The following is a 22,601-nucleotide window of genomic DNA, read 5'->3' as shown; positions in this document are numbered from 1 at the left end:
AACAGCTTTTCACTGTATCTCGGTACATGTGACAACAATAAATCAAGCTCAAACTCATGGGACAATCCACTCATTCCAGGTATCAATCTAGTAAGCCTCCTCTGAACCATCTCTAATGGTTTTAGATCCTTTGTTGAAACTTTAATGCTGAGTTTATCCAAAAATGCATGTAGTTGGCAAGTTTTAAAAGTACAGATTGCAAATAATTGTGCATGTTGAAATCCTATTCTTTCAGAACATTGAGCTGAGTGTACTAACCATTTCCAAATTGGAATGTTCCTTATCCTCCCAAGATAATTCTCACCCCAATCTTAGGCTCGTAGTATCAGTCCTTCAACTACATATAAACAGCCTGGATGAAAGTACTTTCTACATGTGCCTTTCCCTCAATTTCAGAATGCTGTCTTTTTTAAAAATATTTATTCATGGGATGTGAGTATCACTGGCTAGACCAGCATTTATTGCCCATTCCTTATAACCCAGCAGGCAGTTATGAGTCAACCACATTACTCTGTGTCCAGAGTCACATGTAGGTTAGGCTAGATAAAGATAGCAGATTTCCTTCACCAAAGGGCACCAGAGAAACAGATGGGCTTTTATGACAATCGACAGCATTTACATGATCACCAATCGACCAGCTTTTTATCCAGATGTTTACTGAATTCAAATTTCACCATCTGCCAGGGTGGGATTTGAACTCAGGTTCCCAGAACGTTAACCCAATGTTCTATTAACCCAATGGCATCACCACTACACCACCACCTTTTATTAAATGGTATTCAAATGCACCACTTTCTCTTATTAATCTGTAAACTGAAATAGGAGACTTTGTTTTAATGACCTAATGACTTTAATTTCTTCCTCAAGGGGCTTCCAATGAAGACAAGTACAAGTGGCAAAAACCACTCAGGCCTGACCAAGAATACAACAACAAGACAGAAAAGGAATTTGAAATGCAGAGCAACTTTGGAATTCTGAAATCATTCCCTCATAAAAGAAGCAGCGACTCCCTCCATTCTTTGAACTCCCAGCAATCAGAGGGCATCGTACAAAAGTCAAAGTGGAAGCAAGAGTCCGTGTCTCCAGTGAGGAGAACTGCAGCCCAAATCAGACCCCAGCAAATCACATTTTGTGATACCGCATTTCTGAAGCCCAAGGCAAGGTCCAGGTGTCACCAGACACCCATGAGTGAGCAAACACGAAGGAAGGTTTACAGGCATAAAGGCAACTACCGGAGCCACCATCATCACTCCAGAAGAGTTCAGAGATCGTGTTCAGATGAGGCTCTTCACACGATCACCGAGAGATCCCTGGAGAGTGCGAATAACAATACTTTCTTGGAGCATTACAACCAGCTCGTACAGACAGCCATATGCCAGAAGCCCCAAGCTAAGATTTCTCAAAACCGACAAGCCTTTTATAGGGAAGGAGATAATGGTCTTCAGAACATCGCCTTGAATAACTTCCTTGGCTTGTGCTGTGAAGATGATGATGGCTGCTGCTCCACGTGCTCCTCCTCTTCCTCCGATTCCGAAGAGGAGGGCTATTTTCTTGGACAGCCAATCCCACAGCCCAAAACGAGCAATGGTTGCCATTTGCGGCAGGAGGCTTGTCAATCAAATGTTGTGCCTGACATCAGGCTGGCACAGAGTGCCAAGTCGCAGAGGAAGAGAGAGCACAAGAACAAAAACTGCACTGTTTCATAGGTAACCTCTTCAAAGTTGTCCCAAACGAGTCTGTGTATTTAAACACACACTGAAATAGACATTCCAGAATGGAAGATGGATTTGAAGAGATTGTTTCTCCTGGTGACTTAAGGAAGCTTTGTTTTGATGGCAAATTCTCCCTACCCCGCCCCTGTGTATACTGGGTACAATTCCATTGCTGGACTAGATTCCCATTGCCAATAGGGAACCATGCTCAACTGGTCAATGTGTAAGTCTGGACAATAACTTTAGCATACTGTTCTGATCATGAGATCATATCAGTGAACATACACACATACAGAGTGCAGCATTAAACACAGAAGATAGAAACAGAATGTTGGCTGATGCATTGCACCTTGGTCCTGCACAGCTATTGGACTACCATCCAAACCGGAAACAGCTAAATCAGTACAGGAGGAATTGAATCTGGGACTCCCTGCTCTGGACGCTAATTTTAACCCCATCATTGGTTCTTCAATCCCATTAATCAACTCTTTGACTTAATTGCAAAATCATTTTCCATCATCTTTAGAAGGCAGTATTCTCCATCTACATCCGGTCCAATAAAACTCAGTTAAGGCCACGTTGCCTATGTAATCAGCCTTACTGTTACTCTTTGAGCAAGGATACCAGGTTCATCTTAGATAAGATTCCCTACAGTGTGGAAACAGGCCCTTCAGCCCAACCAGACCACACCGACCCTCTGAAGAGTAGCTCATTTCCCTCTGACTAATGTACCTAACACCACGGGCAATTTAGCGTGGCCAATTCACCTGACCTGCACATCTTTGGACTGTGGGAGGAAACCCACAGGGGAGAACATGCATGTTCCACTCAGACAGTTGCCCGAGGCTGGAATCAAACCTGGGACCCTGGTACTGTGAGGCAGCAGTGCTAACCACTGACTCACCGTGCCGTCATTTGTTCATTTGTGGTGGCCCGCAACAGTCCAACAGCTTGCCGGCATTGCCTGCCAAGGTGATGTACCAGGGTATTAATGTATTAGTTGAAGCAAAACTCTGCAGATGCTGGAAATCTGAAGTACCAAGAAACAAATGAGGAAAGAGGATAAAGTTCAAATTTCACATCAGGTCAAACTCTCTCTGCGAATGCTGAGTGTCTCCAGGAGTTTCTTTTCATTAATCCTGATTTTATCCAAATGACACCTTTCTTCAGGTGAACAGTCATTCCAGAAGCTGCACCATTTAAAACAAACAAAACTGTTTCAAATCTGTGAGCCCAACTCCGCAGTGAGCATGGGAGACCTGCTCCTTGAAGATCATCCAAGGAGTGGCTGTAAATGTGTACAGCCTCTGAGCCATGTGCTCATATCATAACAAACCATCACTATTGGATCTGCATCTATCCTAAAGATGGCAGTGCTGAAAACTCTGTAAATAAAAGTATCATACTTTACAGATTTACTTATAAAAATCATTTTATATTCACATGTTCTAAACAGCATATGCATATTTAATTACTATGGATGTTATTTATGCTCATTAGCTGCACGTATAAGTTGAATAGAAAGTGTTTTAATATTTCAAATGTCACATACTTATTTACAGAAGAAACTGTAAGAATTTGTTGTAACCTGATGTCAGAATGACAATAAAATTGTTGCAAAAAGATTGCTGCAAAGCACAAAAGGGACTGCGTTAGTTTGGGCTCTGATAACGGCTTATTCTGCAAGTGGTCAAGTTCCTGGAGCAATCCTGAGAAGAGTACAAAAGGCTGAGAAGGAAAATCCCTCATTGTTGATAGCCATGGGGCAGTTGTGGGGTTACACATCAAATGGTGCCTTCAGGAAGTGGGAGAACAACTCATTTGGAGGAGAAGTGTAACAAGGTGGGGGTAAGGGTAGGAAGTCATACGAAAATAACAACCATACAGCTGGACACAACACACTGCTTGGAAACCACGTTGTTAAACTGAAGCATAAGTCTAGGCGGGACGGGTGAAATTTCCGTCTCATTGTGGTGCCAATGCTGTGCATTTTTGAACCAGTTGAGAACAATTAGAGTCTCCACAGTTTTGCCTCACACTTATTATTGTGGATAATACTTTAGAAAAGAAAATGCTCTCTGTGGTTGGAGTTGGGAAGACATTCATTCGCGATTGCTGAATAATGAATTATAAACCAAAGGGAGGGCCAAACAGATGGTCTGTGGCCCACTGCAACAAAAGCAGGGGGAAAAAAAAAGTTGGGTGGGTGGGGGGGGGGAGGTAGAAATGGGAAGAACGCACATAAATAGTTTGATGATAATTTAACAGGCACACAGTGTTCAAAAACATAGCTTTATTCTTTTGCAACAATAATAATGGCAGCAATGAGTTTAAAACCTTTGTTTCTGTCCAAAGCTTCACTGGAAAATGCGAACATTTCAAACTAACCATGGGCAAGAATCATTCCTTGAACTGTAGTTTACATTTGTCCAAGGATCACAAGCATTCTGTCCTGTTGTTTGGAGCCTAGCTATGTGCTAGTTTTTTTTGCAGAGTATTTTTTTAAAAATATACAAACTGAACAACGGAAATGTTGCCTTTTGTAAAAAGAAAGAAACTGAGGCATCAGTCATCATAATGTCTACTTCTTTTCATCATAATGCTTTCAAATTGACAGCCAAGGAGATCTTACTCCTGCCTCTGCTATGATTTGCCATTTACAAGTTTCCAACAGCCCCATTAATGGCTGCATCTAAAACATACAAAACCTTTCCCCAACATTTAATTTACTTAATGAATTCCTGAGTAATATGGAACAAAGATGCTCCTGACTTCCAGCCCTGGTTGCTGTGCAGTCACATCTTTGGTGGGACAGGAACGGAGGAGCTGCAAAAGGATGGTTGCGCCCCTGTGTTAGGATCAGTAAACGAAAGGTTTGCAGGCAATGCTCTTTCTAGGGGGGTCGTGGATACAGACTCCCCCACAGGGTCATGCACGAATTGTCCCTTATGCGTGACCCCCCCCTGCAAGAACATTTAAGACGACCATGTGTTGAAATTAACCAATCACATACAACAACAAAAAGAAATTAGAGAGAATACCGTTTGCAGCTTTTACTTGCTCGCAATCTGAGGTGATGTCGGGCAAGGGCAGTATCAGGCTCTGTCATAATGACCTCTAAGGAGAAACAGCCAGATGGCTTCCTGGAGGAGGGGGATGGGAATATGAAATACCAGAGACCAAAGGAATTATCAAACTGGAGATCCAATGGGAGGAGAAATTCATTGGTATAATGCAGACTTATACTAAGCTGTCAAGTATATGCATGTCCCTTAGGCATCTCCTTCTCAGAATGCTAACAGTCAGTAACCTCCCCCTCCCGAGAAATTGCCACTTGTCTCTGGAGGTGTTATACGACCAAATCTCTTTTCCCTCCCTCACCCAGAACAAAAATGAAGGAGAATAAATATTGGCAGTGGAAAGTTCCAGGAGAAATCTAATGAAAGGTATAATGTTCCCACTCCAAATCATGGCTTTAAAGTAACACTCATTTTGGATTCTTTACTGCATTTGCAGCATCGTACTTTGCAATACTTCTCTTCAGTTCTTCCAGACAGTGTTCACCAACCAGCTGCAGACTCTTCCTGAGCGCTAACTGGACCTGCTTCTCGATTGTAGGATCTTGATTGACCAGTTGTTTTGCCACCATGGCAAAGGTCTCACAGTCCAATCTGTATGCCTGCAGTCAAAAAGAACACCAAGTCAAGCATTGAGCAGTTCCAGGATCCTGTGTTAATACTGGTTAAACTGCATAATTACAAATATTGCTTGCCAGGTTATCTGATCGCAACAGGGTGAATAATAGGAAGGTAACATGAACACTGTAAGGTGGTGGCAATGTCACTGGACCTGCAAATCAGGGACCCAGTCGATGCTCTGGAATCATGTGTCCTCATCCCATCATTGCAGCTGGTCGCACGCATATTGAAAGCTAATCTCAGTAAGGGTGACCAATAAACCATCGTTTGACTGTCATAAAAAACCCAGCTGGTTTATTAATGCCCTTAATCTGCCGTCTTTACCCGGTCTGACCTATACATGATTCCAGACCCACACCAATGTGGTCGTTACATAACTGCTCTCTGAAATGGCCAAACAAGCCACATGATTCAACAGTGGGTAACAAATTCTGGCCTTTTCTGTGACAGCCGCATCATGTCAAAGAGTAAAGAGAAACTTGACCACAGAAGGCCCTGACTGAGGTAACTATTGCTCCTGATTACAGTCACTCCAGTCAAAGCAAACAGATCTGGACAACAACAGTAAATTCTAACCTTTGTTCTTCACACGAACCATCTGTTTAACAAACACCAACGATAGAATCCTGACTATTTCTTAGTCCAGAGTATTCCAAATGATTTTCGCAAACATATTACTGTTGATTCTGATATAATGCGATTGTTCTGTTCTTGTGCAATCTCACTTTATAAGAAAACCGTGTAATAGCTGCAACATTTAAACTGATGAGGCTGAAATCGTGTTATAGCCAATACAGGCACGGAAAGACTGCATTCTACAAATAACAGTCTAAATTCTTAAATCGCATTAAAGCCCATTCACGTTGAAGAAACATGCATTATCACAGAACCGATTGTACAGCATGATCTGAAATTTCCCAACTGAAGTCTGGTATATTAGAGGGTGAGATACTTAATCACTGCAAATCTATGGACAGCAAACTAGTTGTGACCAAACAGGCCCCTTTGTTGATTCATTTCCAGCATCATGTTGGCCAGTAAACCTCAATGTGAGGTGGGCAATAATGAGGTCATGGCAAATGAACTGTCTCCAGACTTACATGACCATTCCATGGCATAGAAAAGTGAATCTGGAACACCACTTTATACACAGAGGAGGGATTTGTTTTCAAACCGGTAAAGGTAAACCTAAGAGCAATGCCACTGACGAACAGGCTGCTAAGGATGGTGGAATGGTAAGATCTGGGAGTGATTTCAGCCCGTCGCTGTGGTATTCAGCCACCAGGTTTTCTAGTTAATAAAGGATTTCTTGGTACAACAATCAAAACTTCTGGAAAAGTAAAGCAAGTGTCTGTTCAGCATCTGAGGACAGAAACAAATTTAGCGTTTCGGATCAGTCAGAACAGTTCCAATACAAGGTCACTGACCTGGAACATTTAACTGGGATTCTCCCACGAATGCTGCTTTACCTGCTGTGGTTTTCCAGCTTATTTTCTGTCCTTATTTCAGGTTTCCAGCATCTGTAGAATTTTGACTTTTTGTTTTGAGTGGAGACTGTTAGTGTAATTTGGCATCAAACAATGCAACAATAAGTCCGGTGTCTCTCGCCCCTTCCACGTTTTATCCTCTTGAACAATTAGGTGGACAATCTCACAGAAACCATACAAGTAGGCCTTCATAAGTTTTAAGTGTAGAGAAAGTTTGTACTTGAGATTTTAGTACAGGCAACCCTCTCAGCTCTGTCAATCGACAACTAAGATGCAAATTTCCTTCTCCTCTACTCAATCCACCAATAAGCCACAAACAACTTCAAAGCAGAATTCTCTGCTGCAGTTAATTTCCATTTGCAACAGCAGTTCAATGGATCTGAATCCTGGATTGAAATGGCTCAAACCCATTCCACAAACCGTTCTTAATGACATAAGCAAGAATCATCATTCACTTGGACTGGACACAAACTCTGCTGTGATCTGTGAAAGTTAGTCAATTTAAACCTACATGTCATATGGCCACTCATCAAAAGGGAGGCAATAGCGAGTGGAACAGGGTTTTTAAACAGAGATATGACAGACAAACCTTTCCTGGTGCCCACACACACTCAAGCTAACCATGTACCCCATATTATCTCATCACCTACAAAGCACAAGTCAGGTGTGTGGTGGAATACTTTTCACTTGACTAAATAAATTGAGCTCCAACAAGACTCAGCGACATGACCCAGGACAAAGCAACCTGCTTGATTAGTATCCCATCCATTACCTTCAATGTTCACACCCTCCACCATTGGCACACAGTGGCAACATTGTGTTCCATCTGGCTCCTCTCACAGCACTTTCCAAACCCACACATCCAGAAGCACAAAGGCAGCCAATGCTTGGGAACACCACCAGCCATAAGTTCTCCTCCAAGCGACATGTCATTCTAACTTGGAATAGATCATTGTTCCTCCACTGTCACTTGGAGAGAAAGCCAGGAACTCTGTTCCTAACTGCACTATGGGTGGAGCTACCCCAATCAAACTGCGACTGTGTTCAAGAAGATGCAGATCCTGTGAACTGATTTTTAAAGAAGACCATTTATTCTCTCTGGGCATGTGATTTATTTGCGATCATATCTCCATTATTTCAATAACTCAAGCACATTTCCAGGTAACACTGTACTATAATGGGTTTGGGAGGTTAGGATGGAGCAAAGCAGAATAGATTTTATATATATTTATAATATATATTTTATATATATATACCTCCATCAATTTGTCCCTTTTTGCCAAAATTAAAGCAGAGCGAGGGTCTTTACGAGTCTTGTTCTTTGGCCGACCCTTTTCTGTGGTGGTATCTGATCTGGAGACCTCCTTGCCAGCCTGCAAATTTAAAAATATTACATTTGATTACCCCACATTCTCCTAAAGCTCATAATGGGAAACAATCTGCCAGACCCATCTTTTTAATACGAGGCTTTGATGTAACAGATGGAGAATCAGTGGAGGAAGCTACACTGTGGTTATTAATATTAAATCCACATGAAGTCAACTGGCCATAAGCACATCTACCTCTGTGCGGAGAGAAGGAGAAACAGCACAGGGGACAGAGAAGGAGGGTGAAGAAGGAAAAAAAGCGGGATCCAACATAGAGCAATATGAGGCAATGTGGCTCGGTTTCTGCAGCTAGCATTTGATAATATCTGAATCCAGTCCCTGCAACAATATATCAAGCGGTGCACAAAGTCACTGTGGAATGTTACTCTCCCTTGACATTCAAAGGTACAACTCATTTAATTTATGTCCAAAGGATAAAACAGTGCTGGGTATTGAGCCCAACGTGGGTTCATAGCATAGGCCCAGGGCTGGCCAACAATCTCTTCACAATCTGGCCTTTCAGTGTGGGTCACAAATTGCAAAAGCAAGGTCTGAGCCAGCTATCAGTGTGGGACTAACTCAGTGAGTTCCAAAGTGCAGCCTCACTGAACTGAAACACAGATCAGAGATCAAGCTGAAACACTGCGGTCCCAACTCTCTAGCCAATGCTCCTTGGTCAACCCTGACCTCAATTTCAAGGGATAATCCTCTATCGAAATCCAGGAAACCTTTTCCAACCGTACTGTGGGAGTACTGACAACACATGCACTGCAGCTGTTCAAGGAGATGGTTTCTCACCACATAGGGAAATAGGTAATTAATACTGGCCTAGCCAGCAACACCTACATCTCACAGATTAATTTTAAAAATCACACTCGGAGAATGTACCAAATGGCTGTGGAACTCACTGAGTATCTTTGGAGGAGAGAGAAGATCAGGAGAGAAAATGGAAGAAGAGAAACTCTTCTGATGTGGCAATATTCATTATCTAGTTTATATAATTCCAAAGAAGTAACAATTCACTTACAGTACGTAAAATTCATTTTGAATGACCTACCTTATTAACTTTGCAGCCAGTCGCTGAGGCGCTGTGAGATTTAAGATCTCTGGTAGGATGCTGACTGCCCTCTTTGGTAGGTACAACATTCTTACAAGAATGCTTCTTCTGGTGGCGTTGCTAGTGAGGGGAGAGAGAGGAAGGGAAGAGAACAAAATAGCATCAGATTCCATTCCCAAACAAACATGATTCACAAAGAGTGGATTTCGCCCCCTTTCATCAGTCACCTCACTTTTGGTGAAAATTGTCATTCAGACCACGCCTCGTCTCATCTGCTCAGCTCCACTCCCCCTCTCCCAAGTGGTCACCGCCAGGTGGGAACGTGAACAAGTTGCATCAAAGTCTGGTCCCATTCTCACAAGATCTAAACAGGTGGAATTTTCTGGCAGGGTTCACTGTAGAGTAACTAAAAGGGTAAAGTTACAATAGTGGGACCAGACCATAGGATTCCTCGTTCATCAGAGAGAGACAGCTAGGGGAGGGGGGGGTGGCATTTTAACCTGAGGATCACCCCACCTCAGGCAAGGGGAGAGGTTGAGAAGGACAGTCCTTCATGGTAACCTCAGCTGGTCTAGGAATTGAACCCAAACTGTTAGCATCACCCTGTATTGCAAGCCAGCTGAGCTAACTGACTTGCCTGTAACCAAGACCACTGCATAGCAACCAGGTGGGGAGAGTGCTCCTCAGGTTTCACTCTTCATCAAAACGTGAGGGAACCTTTAACATCGTCTATCCCAAACAGTTGGGGATGCTCAGCTGTTGGTCATATTGAGGTCAGGCATTGGTACGTTCCTTGTGATGGATGGAATCAATGGATATGAGACAACATTGGAAGGTGTAGCCAAGGTAAGATCCCACGGGATCTTACTGACAGATGGAGCAGGCTATCTGGTTCAAAGGCCTGTTCCAGTTCCTAATTAGTTTTTCTATTTCCCCCACTAGCTCAGGGACATCATGTTCAACTAAAGCATCAGACCCATGCTCCAAACACTTGGTAGACATCACCTGATCAGAGATTAATCAGGCAAAAGAACCTGCTTTTGTGTATTAACTTCCACAACCGCAAAGGATTTTTAAGAATTCATTCATGGGATGAGGGTGTCACTGGCTAGGCCAGCATTTATTGCCCATCCCTAATTGCCCAGAGGGCAGTTAAGAGTCAACCAAATGGCTTTTCTTCTGAAGCTAACGTCACAAGGCAGGAAACATGGTAGTCAATTTGTGCACAGCAAGCTCCCACAAACAGCAATGTGATAGTGACTGCATTGTGTACAGTTCTGGTCGCCACACCACATGTGGAGGCTTTAGAGAGGGTACAGAAAAAGTTTATCAGGATGTTGCCTTGTTTGGACAGTATTAGCTATGAGCAGAGTGGACAAACCTAGCTTGTTTTCACTTGAATGTCAAAGGATGAGGGAGCAACCTGATAAAAGTTTTCAAATTTGAGAGGCATGGATAGTTGGAGAATTTTTTGCCAGAGTAGAAATGTCAACAACTAGGGGATGTAGGTTGAAGGTAAAAGGGGGCAAGTTTAAGGGAGATATGTGAGGCATGTTTTTTGCATGAGAGTGGTAAGTGCCTGGAGTGTGCTGCCAGAAGATATGGTGGAGGCAGATAGTACAACAACTTTTTGAGGCATCTTGACAGATCCATGAATAGGCAGAGAACAGAGGCCTACAGATCACGTAGAGGGAAAAGGTTTTCGATTGGAAAGGCATCATGTGCAGATCTTGGTGTTCCTGTGCTGTACTGTTCTTTGACTGTTGATGAATGAATAAACATTGGCCTGTCCTGCTCTCTCAGGACATCGGAGAGAATTCTGACGCTCTGATTCAAAAGGATACCCAAGGGATTTTTTATGACTATCAGATGACCCAGGCAGGGTCATAATTCAGCACCTCATTCAAAGCACAGTGCCCCAGACTAGACAGCACTTGGGGTATCAGTGGTACAACTCATGGTCAAATCTCTGGAATGAGATTCAATACCATAACCTGCTGATTCGGAGACAAGAGTGCATCCATGGAGCTGACACCAGGTGGATCTAAACTGGGGCACTCCTAAACTCTGTAGCTCAAGAACAGATGACTCATTCTGTTTGTCCATTAGGCTTCCAGGAAATGCTTATATCTTTACTTTAAAGTTTAGATAGTGGTTTTTAAAATATATTAAATTCTCAACCCTAAAGATCTTAAATTTTACGAGTAAGATTTTACTAATAATAGAATCTGGCCATGTAAAGTGAAAATTTAACTCAAGCAATTAAAGATTTAGCGAGTTTTGAGAAGATTTGTAACTCAGGTTGAGGTTCTGGTAGCTTCCAGCTCAGCAAGCAAACCTACATCCAATTAAAGATTTCTCAGATTTGTTCTCTCAAATCTGCTGCTTTGCTGATTTGCTGCTCTTTATAATCTCCAAGGATCAGTTTTCCTTGGAATGGTAGAATTGTGAATCTGTACAGTGAAATGAACATCAGAGAAAGTGGTAGATGCAGGCACAGTGACAACATTTAAAAATCTTTTGAATAGATAAATGAATAGGAAAAGTTCAGAGGGATATGAGCCAAATGCAGGGAAGTGGGACTAATTTGGTTTGAGACACTGGTCGGTGTGGATGAGTTGGACTCTGCTGTATGACTCTATACTAAATCAATAAGTGTGATAGGGTACAAGGGCGCTATATTTCTGGCATTAATGTCATTTCGCTAACGCGATCATTCACTTTATTGAAATATCGAGAACAATGGATGCTGAGGAGAGAATGCCAAATCTGCAAAACAATGGAGAGGTTGGCCATGGAGCAGGGCAGCACAACCTCAGTGCGTTAGGAAGATCAGCAGAAAGCATGTGTCAAATTACAACCTATCAACTCTCTTCACAACCCACTTTGTAACACATGGAGGATTGAGCAGAACTTTGACGTTGGAAAACAGAGGCAGCCACACAATGGGAGATGACCATCAAAGACAAAGGGAACCAAGGAAACCAAAGCTTTCACAGATTCAGGACATTGCAAAGAGCTTTTGGAGGGTAGATACAGTTGGAATGAGGGCAACGCATCAGCCAATTTTGTGTGCAGCAACTCAACGTTGACAGCATCTGCTTTCCTTTCCAAGATTGAGGGATAAACATTGACGAATATTTTTGAAAAACTGATCTACACTTCCTTGACCAGTGCTGTGGGATTGTTGATAGTCTTCAGACAGAACCTCAGTTTAGCATCTTAAAAGATGGACCTCCAACAGTTTGGCATCGATTCCTTTGCAATCAACCCTCGACCTTGCCACTCAGAGACAGGAGTGCTACCAATTGGAAGGATTACCACACTCACGGCTGGAGTGGGTAGATTGTCTTATAAAGAAAGGTTGGGCGAAAGTGAGAACTGCAGATGCTGGAGATTAGAGTCGAGACTGTGGTACTGGGAAAGCACAGCAGGTCAGGCAACACCCTCAGATGCTGCCTGACCTGCTGTGCTTTTCCAGCACCACACTTTCGATTTATAAAGAAAGGTTGTCAAGTCAGAATTGAATCAACTAGAATTTAGAAGAGTAGGAAGGGGCTTGCTTGAAACAGACAAGAGCCTGAGGTCTGATCAGGATGGATGGGAAAATGATATATCCTGTTGTGGGAGAATGGAGAACCGGGGGTCACTGAATAAAACAAGGGGCTGCCCACTTAAGACAGGGATGGGGAGAATTTGTTTCTCTGACGGAGCTGCACGCCTTTGGAATTCTCTCCCTAGAAAGGTGGTGAAAGCAGTGTTTGAACGTTTGTAAGGCAGAGGCAGATGGATGCTTGATAAGCAAGGGCATAAAAGGTTATCAGATCGACTAAGAGCCGATTGAATGGCGCAGCAGGCTCAAAGGCCTGAGTGACCTACTCCTGGTCTAAATTCGCATGTTTGCAACCACTATACAATATATTTCCTTCGGCAACAGAGACCAATCAAAGGTGGGGGTAACGGCCTGAAACTGGGGATAGCGCCATTCAGAGACATTGGCAGGAGGCACTTCTACAAATAGCAGTGGAAATCTGAAACATTGGCCAAAACGTTTAGTCAGATTGAGAATTTCAGCACTGCAATCAAGATATTTTTGTTAGGCTTTTTCAGGTGGGTGGATATAGTTAAGATACAAACCAGCCATGATGCAAATAAATGGCAGTAACAAGCGTGAGGGGCTGAATCGAGAGTGTGATGCTGGAAAAACACAGCAGGTCGTTTCCGAAGAGCAGGAGAATCGATGAAGGGCTTTTGACCAGCTGTGCTTTTCCAGCACCACACTCTCGACTCTAAGCATCTGCAGTCCTCACTTTCACCTTGAGGGGCTGAATGTTGTACTCTTGCCTATTGGCCATATTTCTCAAAATCTCAAAATCAAGTTGGTCTTGCTGAGGTGATATGGCATCTTATAAACTTTTTGACGGTGATTTCTCTTTTAAGTAGAGGGTGGATTGCTCTGATAAATGTTTATAGAGTTACATCATAGACCTCTGTGCAGAGCTATGCCTGAACCTTTATGATCCAGGGTGTGTTTGAAGTGTAAACGTTCTGAACTCACATCACACACCAGCGGACCTGATTTAAGACTCACTTTGGCTCCAGGTGTCCCTGAACCAAACCTCCAGAGGAATGGAATGCACCTTTAAACCCAACTATTTCTTTTAACTTCCCAGACTAATTTCTCTTAAACAATTCAAACTAAACAGATGGTACAAACACACAGTAGCAAATGGGATGAGAATCAACAAAAATTAACACTTTAGCAACTGGTCATCCGCACTTTGAAAGCTATAAACGGATCTCCCATTGCCCCCAAGACAACGACAATAGAATTTCAGGCATTTGCAGTGTCCATTATGTTCTTGGCCCAAATATTACCCAGTGCTATGGGGTTGACTTCACAAATTGTGCATGTGACATGTTTCTGCCCTTCCTGATGTGTTGGAAAGGAACCCTGCAACAACAGCAGTTTTCCCTTGATAACTGGCATTTCAGAAGTTAGGCCTGGAGAGCTCTGTAAGTGTGACAAGATTCAGAGGGGCCTGACTGTGCTTGGAATGAGACCCTGATCATGGGCTAAAACCGGGCAAAGATGTGGGGGCGGGGCGGGGGGGGGGTGTGGTTGCCACACATAGAAATGTTTGAAAACCACCATCACATACACCCCCCAGCCAAACCACTTATCCAACTCTCTGGACTAACAATCCATAAATTGCCCAACACACCATCAATCTTTCCCCAAAACCCCACCTGGAGTTGATCTGCCAAATATTCAATCAAAAGTGCAGATAATTAGTAGAGTGCTTCTGATTCCTTTAATGCAAAATGCAACAAACTTTGTTTTAACTGGCATCTTGTGAACTGCCACTCTCGATAAACTGGGAAAAATGATATGCCTCAAATAATAGGAGTTTACTGTATTATCGTGATCTTCGCGATGTCCAAATAGGCAGCTGAAGGTGCAAGTGAGAAGGGTCTCTGTCAGTGATTTTATTTAAGGTAAAGTTGCATTATTGATTAAGTGGTTTATGCTGTAAGTAAAGATATGTGAATACACCCCGCATTACATTTCCTTTACTTAGAATCAGGGAATCCCTACAGTGTAGAAGCAGGCCATTTGTTGATTGAGTCCACACTGACCCTCTGAAGACCATCCCACCCAGAGCCATGCTCCCCTACTGTATCCGTGTAACCCTGCATTCCCCATGGCCAATCCACCTAACCTGCAGATCTTTGGACTGTGGGAGGAAACCCACCAGCCACTGGGAGAATGTGCAAACTCCAAACTTCCCTCTGAATGCACCAATTGTAAACCATGTATGATTGGAAAAGAGTTGCAAGCTGACATGCCAAAGCAGAGGGCCATCACAGGTTAGCTTCCCCGATAGTGTCCACACTGAGACCCTCCAAAGAGTAACCCACCCAGACCCATTTCCCTCTGAATGATGTACCTAACACTATGGGCAATTTAGCACAGCCAATTCACCTGACCTGCACATCTTTGTATTGTGGGAGGAAACTGGAGCACCCGGAGGAAACCCACGTAGACGTGGGGAGAATGTTCAAACTCCACACGGACAGTCACCCACTGTGGGAATCAAACCTGGGACCCTGGTGCTGTGAGGTAGCAGTGCTAACCACTGAGCCACGTGCCACCCCTCAACTCACTTATTGCAATTCCATGTGACAGATTTCCTCAATGTTGGGAATGCTGGGTATACTTGCAGGGGGTACAGGATGGAGGGGAAAACTGCAGCCGAATGAGCCAAAGGGGGAGAAAATAGATTCTTCTAACCCATGCACTTCAAGCTATAATTATTACTGTTCCTCAGTTTAATGGCATCACTTGACCAAACACATAATTGGGTCGAAAAGTGTGGTGCTGGAATAGTGCAACAGGTGAGGCAGCATCTGAGCAGGACAATTGATGTTTCGAAACATCGACTCTCCTGCTTCTTGGATGCTGCCTGACATGCTTTTTGACTCTGATCTTCAGCATCTGCAGTCCTCACTTTCTCCCAAATACATACTTGATTTAAATAAAGAAAAGTTAGATATCTGAATTATCGCATCCCAGTTGACTTCCACCCGTCAACATTTTTGGAATTACCAATCCCGCAACAGGTTTGTTTTTTTCAAATTTTAATAAGAACTCACTAGTGGTCACTATCAGAATGAGGAGAAAGTGAGGGCTGCAGATGCTGGAGATCAGAGCTTAAAAATGTGTTGCTGGAAAAGTGCAGCAGGTCAGGCAGCATCAAAGGAGCAGGAGAATTGACGTTTCGGGCATAAGCCCTTCTTCAGGAATCCTGAAGAAGGGCTTATGCCCGGAACGTCGATTCTCCTGTTTCTTTGATGGTGCCTGACCTGCTGCGCTTTTCCAGCAACACATTTTTAAGCACTATCAGAATGAGCCCAATGAGGGCAAAATATCAGCTCTTCACTATCCTGCTAATCTATCTCAACAACTAAACTCAGCGAGTACTCTTATTCCTGCAGGTTAAGTTCACCATAAACTCTATCCCGCCCCACACACCCAGGTACACCAGAACAACATTCTTTGTTCTTCAGATGTGGCATTATTGTCAAGGTCAAAGTTATTATCCATCTCTCATTGCCCTGACACTTCAGAGGACATTATAGTCAACCACAATGCCCCGGTCAATCCAAGCTCCCTTTCCTACAGGACACCAGTGAACCAGCTGGATTTTAAAAATTCCACCAACCTTCCACCATTTATCTTCTGCCCACATGGGTTTAACAACAGTACTTACATCAATTTCAAAACTTGCTTGTAAATTCAAAATCTCAGGACAACAATGCCCTGTATCATAACAGTGACTAATTCAGAACTATTTCACTGCAAAGAATTTGGGACATCTCAACATCAAATAAGCACATTTTATAAGTCTAATAGTTTAGTTTTCCTCCATAACTATTACACTCTGTGCCCATCAGACTTAACTGCATCTAAACTTAAACAAACAAAATAGAAATTGCTAGAGAAATCCAGCAGGTCTGGCAGCATTTGGGGAGAGAAAACAGAGCCTACATTTTGAGTCCTGTAACCCTTTGTCACTCTTTGTTATAGTTTAGTGCATTTAAAGCTAGTTACATTTACATAGCACTTTTCAGGGTCGCCAAACATTTCAAAGTGCATTACAGCCAAGGAAACAGCTTTGAAGTGCAGTGAATATTGTTATGTAACACACAGCACATCTCCAAAATTATCAGGATAACATCTCCAAATACAACACTTTACTGAAATAAAAGCAACCAATTGTCGATCCTGGAAATTTGAAACAAGACAGAAAGTGAGAAACAGAGGAAACTTTTCAAGTTGAGTATGGCTCTCCCTTTCTCCACCAATGCTGTCAGATCTGCAGAGTTCCTTCGACTGTTTCTGTTTTAATACCATGCCTAATTCCGTACACAACTCTGAAATCAACTGAGCTGGCTCCATGCAAAAGTGGAAAGAACTGAACTGAATTACTAAAATAGTCAGTGCCCACCCAAATTTATCCTCTACCTTAACAATGATGCCATGCATTAAACTAACATGCTGCTGTAAAATCCAGCCAGAAGTTAACAGATATTAGCTGTTACACACCCCCAGCCAACAACACTGGAGTTTGGTTTGAATGACAAATAATGAAGAGTGTCTCAGGGAATACAATAGCCATCTTAATAGAACTGCTCAACACATTTTACAACCGCTGATGGCAGAAAGAGAGGTACATGAATTAAATAGCGATTATGTGCAACCTGTGCTTTCTGCTAATTCTACTCCCATGCCGAACAGAGGAACTCCTACTCAATCTCTGTTCAGATGGAGGCGGTGGGGGGGGAGCCACATAGGCGTTAATATCCTCCACTTTGTTTGAAAGGTTTCTCCTTAACAGTCGTTACTGATGTGAGGGAAAGGATAGATTAACATTAGATCAGTATTGTCAGACACTCCAGTCAAAACACCATTTGTAAAATGTAAAGATGCTCAGGCAAAAACAGCTCCTAATGCTTGCTTCAGTCATTTGTTTCTGGCAAGAACAATGAACAGTCAGGCCCTGCCAGCTTGTGTTCACTTCCTATACTTACAATGTTTTTAGGAGTAGCAGCATTCAGTGACAACTGATCTCCTTTAAACTTGTTGTTTGTCTTCTCCTTCATCTTGCTTGTCTTGTCCTTGTACCGGTGTGGTACCTCTCGAAATATATCGTCCTGAAAGGGAGGGGGAGACAGGAAAAACACATCAAGCTCAGTACTGAATAACAAAACCAACAGCTTCTTTTTGACTGCAATCACAATAAAAAAGAATTATGCAGGTACAGAAATCAGGGAAGAGGACCATGATATATTGAACAAAGAGAGGGAGGGGATATTGGCGGTGTCAGCAGGCTTGGGATTTGAGAAGGCCTCAAGGCCGGATCCATCCCAGGCTGCCATGGGAGGCAAGTGAGACCATTGCTGTAGCCATGACATTAATTTTCAAATCCTCTCTGGAAACAAGAGGGGTGCCAGAGGACTGCTGGACAGCTAACGTGGTACCAATATGCAAGAAGGGTGTAGAGATAAACCAGGAAATTACAGATCAGTGAGTAACATAAATGGTAAAGAAACTACCAGAAACAATTCTGAAGGGGCTGAATTGATCTTCAGTTGGACAGGCAAGGATTCATTAAGGATAGTCAGTTTTGTCAGGGGGAGATCATACCTAACAAATGTGATTGAATTTTTCAAGACAGTGACTAGGTGGAAGGGTGAGGGTAGTGCAGTTGATGCAGTCTACATGGGCTTCAGTCAGGCTTGTGACAAAATCGTGCACGGGAGATTGGTCACGAAGTTAAGTGCTCATAGAATCCAGGACAATTTGACAAATTAGATCTAAAATTGGGTTAGTGGCAAACGGTGATGGCTGAAGGACGTTTTTGTGGCTGGAAGCCTTTGTCCGGTGATGTACCTCAGGGTCAGTGCTGGATCCCTTGGTGTTCATTGGGTACATTAATGATCTAGATATGAACGTTGGAGGTAGTATCAGTAGGTTTGCAGATGACACAACACATGGTGGCGTGGTAAATAGCGAGGAAGAACACAGACTGCAGGATGATAGAGCCGGGCGGGTCAGATGGGCTGAACAGTGGCAAATGGAATTTAATCCTGAAAAGTGTGAGGTGATGCATTTTGGGAGGAGTAATAAGGCAAGGGTGTATACACTGAATGTTAGAACCGTGGGACGTACAGAGGATCAAAGGGACCTTGGTGTGCATGCCCATAGTTATTTGAAGAGACCAGGACAGGTGGATTAGGTGTTTAAGAAGACATCTGGGATACTTGGTTATATTGGTGGAGGTACTGAATACAAGGAGGTTACGCTGGAGAGATGGTAGTTCAGCCACAGCTGGAGGACCATGTACAGTTCTGATCACCACACATTAAGAAGGATTGCACTAGAAATGGTGCAGAGGAAGTTCACCAGAATGTTGTTGGGCTGGACCCGATTTAACGATGAAAAGAGACAAGATTGACTGCGGTTGTTTTCCTGAGAGCGGAGAGGCTGAGGAGGAACTAATTGACGCACATAAAATGGTAAAGGGTGCAGATAGAAAGAACATTTTCCCCTTAGTAAAGGGGTCAACAACTAGGGTCATAGATTTAAGATAGTGAGCTTGATGCTTAGAGGGGATTTAAGGAAAAGTTTTTTACCCAGAGGAATGTCATTGTCTGAAAGGGTGTTACAAGCAGGAACTATCACGATATATAAGGCACATTGAGATGGGCACTTGAAGTGCCACAACATACAAGACAACAGGCTAGGTGCTGGGAAGTGGGACTCGAGTAAGTAAAGCAGCATCTGAGGAGCTGAGAATCGACGTTTCGGGCAAAAGGTCTTCATCAGGAATGAGGCTTGAGAGCCAAGTGGGTGGAGAGATAAATGGGAGGGGTCTGGGGGGAAGGTAGCTGAGAGTACAATAGGTAGATAGAGGTGGGGGTAAAGGTGATAGGTTGAAGAGCAGGGTGGAACGGATAGGTGGGAAGGAAGATGGACAGATAGGACAGATCATGAGGGTGGTACCGAGTTAGAAGGATGGAACTGGGATAAAGTGGGGGGAGGGGAAATGAGGAACCTGGTGAAATCCACATTGATGCTCTGGGGTTGGAGGGTCCCGAGGTGGAAGATGAGGCTCTTCTTCCAAGCATTGGGTGGTTAGGGTGTGGCGATGGAGGAGGCCCTGGACCTACATGACCTTGATGAAGTGGGAGGAGGAGTTGAAGGTTTTGGCCAAGGAGCAGTAGGGTTGGTTGATGCGGATGGCCCGGAGATGTTCTCTCAAGTGCTCTGCAAGTAGGTGTCCTGTCTCCCCAATGTAGAGGAAACTGCATCAAGAGCAATGGATACAGTAAATGACATGTGTGGAAGTATAGGTGAAACTTTGATGGATGTGGAAGGCTCCTTTGGGACCTTGGATGGAGGTGAGGGGGGAGGTGTGGGCACAGGTTTTGCAATTCCTGTGGTGGCAGGGGAAGGTTCCGGGAGAGGGTGGGTTGGTGGGGAAGTGGACCTGATAAGAGAGTCGCAGAGGGAATGGTCTTTATGGAAAGCCGATAGGGGTGGCGAGGGAAATATATATCTGGTGATGGGCTCCGTTTGTAGGTGGTGGAAATGGCAGAGGATGAGTCCATGTATATGGAGGTTGGTGGGGTGGAAGGTGAGGAGCGGGGGGGGGGGGGGGGGGTGGGGGTTCTGTCCTGGTTGCATTTGGAGGGGCGGGGTTCGAGTGGATGAAATGTGCTGGACGGGAGGGGAAATTGTGGTCTTTGAAGAAGGAGGCCATCTGGTGTGTTCTGGGAGCAGATACGGTGGAGGTGCAGGAAATGGGAATAAGAGATAGCATTTTTACAGGAGGCAGGGTGGGAGGAAGTGAGGTTCAACTCCGCCGCATCTGCACCCAGGACGACCAGCTCTATCACAGAACACTCCAGATGGCCTCCTTCTTCAAAGATTACAATTTCCCCTCCCATATGGTCAATGATGCCCTCCAGTGCATCTCATCCACATCCTGTACCTCCGCCCTCAAACCCCACCTCTCCAACTGCAACAAGGACAGAACCCCACCCCCACCCATCCTCACCTTCCACCCCACCAATCTCCCTATACATCGCATCATCCTCCGCCATTTCCGCCACTACAAATGGATCCCACCAGAGATACCTTTCCCTCCCCAACCCTATCTGCTTTCTGCAAAGACCATTTCCTCCACAACTCTCTTGTCAGGTCCACGATCCTTCACCCCCCCGCCACCCCAACACCCCCCACCAATCCACCCTCCCCTCCCAGCATCTTCACCTGCCACTACAGAAATTGCAAAACCTGTGCCCACACCTTCCCCCTCACCTCAATCCAAGGCCCCAAAGGAGCCTTCCACATCCATCAGAGTTTTACCCTCACATCCACACGTCATTTACTGTATCCATTGCTCCCGATGCACTCTCCTCGACATTGGGGGGCAAGATGCCTCCTTGCAGAGCGCTTCAGAGAACATCTCCGGGACACATGCACAAAGCAACCCCTCAATGCATCAATGTGGACTTCACCAGTTTCCTCATTTTCCCTCCCCCACCTTAACCCAGTTCCAACTTTCCAACTCGGCACTGTCCTCATGACCTGTCCTACCTGTCCATTTTCCTTCCCAGCTATCCCCTCCATCCTCCCCTCCAACCTATCACCTTTACCCTCTCCCCCATCTACCTATCGTACTCTCAGCTACATTCCCCCCAGACCCACCCCCCCCCTTCCCATTTATATCTCCACCCCCCAAGCTCCCAGCCTCATTCCTTATGAATGGCTCTTGCCTGAAACGTCGATTCTCCTGCTCCTCGGATGCTACCTGACCCACGGTGCTTTTCCAGCGCCACACTCTCAACTTTGATCTCCAGCATCTGCAGTCCTCACTTTCACCCACTGGAGTATGTAAGTTGACCACCACAAACACGGTGGGCCGAACGGTCTCATTCCATTCGGTAAAACTCTATGACTCTTGTCAGGAGGGGATGAAGGACACAGTCAATAAATCAGAGAAGGTCAATTTCCCTTCCCCCAATCCCAGCAGCCATTCAGCCAACAGCTAGCAAGGAACAGCAAGAAAAAGGGGCCACTGAAACACAGCATTCCTAACAGGGGAGTATGGACAATCTGCAACCTGAAGAACACTAGCCAGCTTTCAAAGGGTTGGGGGGAGGAAGCACAACGGAATTAGGTGCCAATTTTAGATACAACCTTGTAATAATAAACCCTTTAAAATCCAGCCCAAACACTACTGCACTGTGTAATTTATGTGGAACGATGCATTCCAAAGTAAATCGGTGGAGATGAAGATGATTTAATTACTGCCAAAGCAAAAAAAAAATGCATCACAAATATCCATCTTTATTAAATGGGGAGTGAAGGGAGTAGGCTGAGTGCAGCCATTAGTTAATCATCAGCTGAGATTTCATGCAGATTTAGGACTGTCCTGATACATGAAAGTCAGACACCAATAACCCCCTGTGTACACATCATACTTACATCAAACCAAACAGGTTTTAAAACTGGAGACATTTTTTATCCGAAGCAACTTGTGTACATAATTATATTTTAGAATCCCTACAGTATGGAAGCAGGCCATTCGGTCCACTGAGTCCACACTGACCCACCAAAGCCCATCCCACCCAGGCTCACCCCTCCTGCACAACCCCCACCCAAACAACAACAGCCCCTACCCTGTTCCTAAACCCTGCATTTCCCA

General features: G+C 44.1%; 2 protein-coding genes across 19 annotated transcripts in view; one reads left to right on the top strand and one right to left on the bottom strand.

Moving 5' to 3' along the window:
• Window positions 1–3,355, top strand: part of LOC140467397 (prickle-like protein 1) — a 144,002-nt gene extending 140,647 nt beyond the window's left edge. For all 8 annotated transcript variants that reach the window (XM_072563729.1, XM_072563728.1, XM_072563725.1 and 5 more), the window contains one exon: window positions 868–3,355. In XM_072563729.1, coding sequence (XP_072419830.1) covers window positions 868–1,706 — 839 coding nt within the window. In that variant the 3' untranslated portion in view covers window positions 1,707–3,355. The remainder of the gene's footprint in view (window positions 1–867) is intronic.
• Window positions 3,305–22,601, bottom strand: part of LOC140467399 (uncharacterized) — a 99,548-nt gene continuing 80,251 nt past the window's right edge. For all 11 annotated transcript variants that reach the window (XM_072563736.1, XM_072563743.1, XM_072563742.1 and 8 more), the window contains 4 exons: window positions 17,917–18,039; window positions 9,322–9,441; window positions 8,154–8,270; window positions 3,305–5,391 (listed from right to left, as the gene is read on the bottom strand). In XM_072563736.1, the coding sequence (XP_072419837.1) occupies window positions 5,200–5,391; window positions 8,154–8,270; window positions 9,322–9,441; window positions 17,917–18,039 (552 nt within the window). In that variant the 3' untranslated portion in view covers window positions 3,305–5,199. The remainder of the gene's footprint in view (window positions 5,392–8,153; window positions 8,271–9,321; window positions 9,442–17,916; window positions 18,040–22,601) is intronic.

Source organism: Chiloscyllium punctatum, chromosome 45 (assembly GCF_047496795.1).
Source record: "Chiloscyllium punctatum isolate Juve2018m chromosome 45, sChiPun1.3, whole genome shotgun sequence".
Taxonomy (NCBI): Eukaryota; Metazoa; Chordata; class Chondrichthyes; order Orectolobiformes; family Hemiscylliidae; genus Chiloscyllium; species Chiloscyllium punctatum.
Note: the sequence above shows the minus strand (reverse complement) of the source record. Positions and strands in the feature narration are given on the sequence as shown.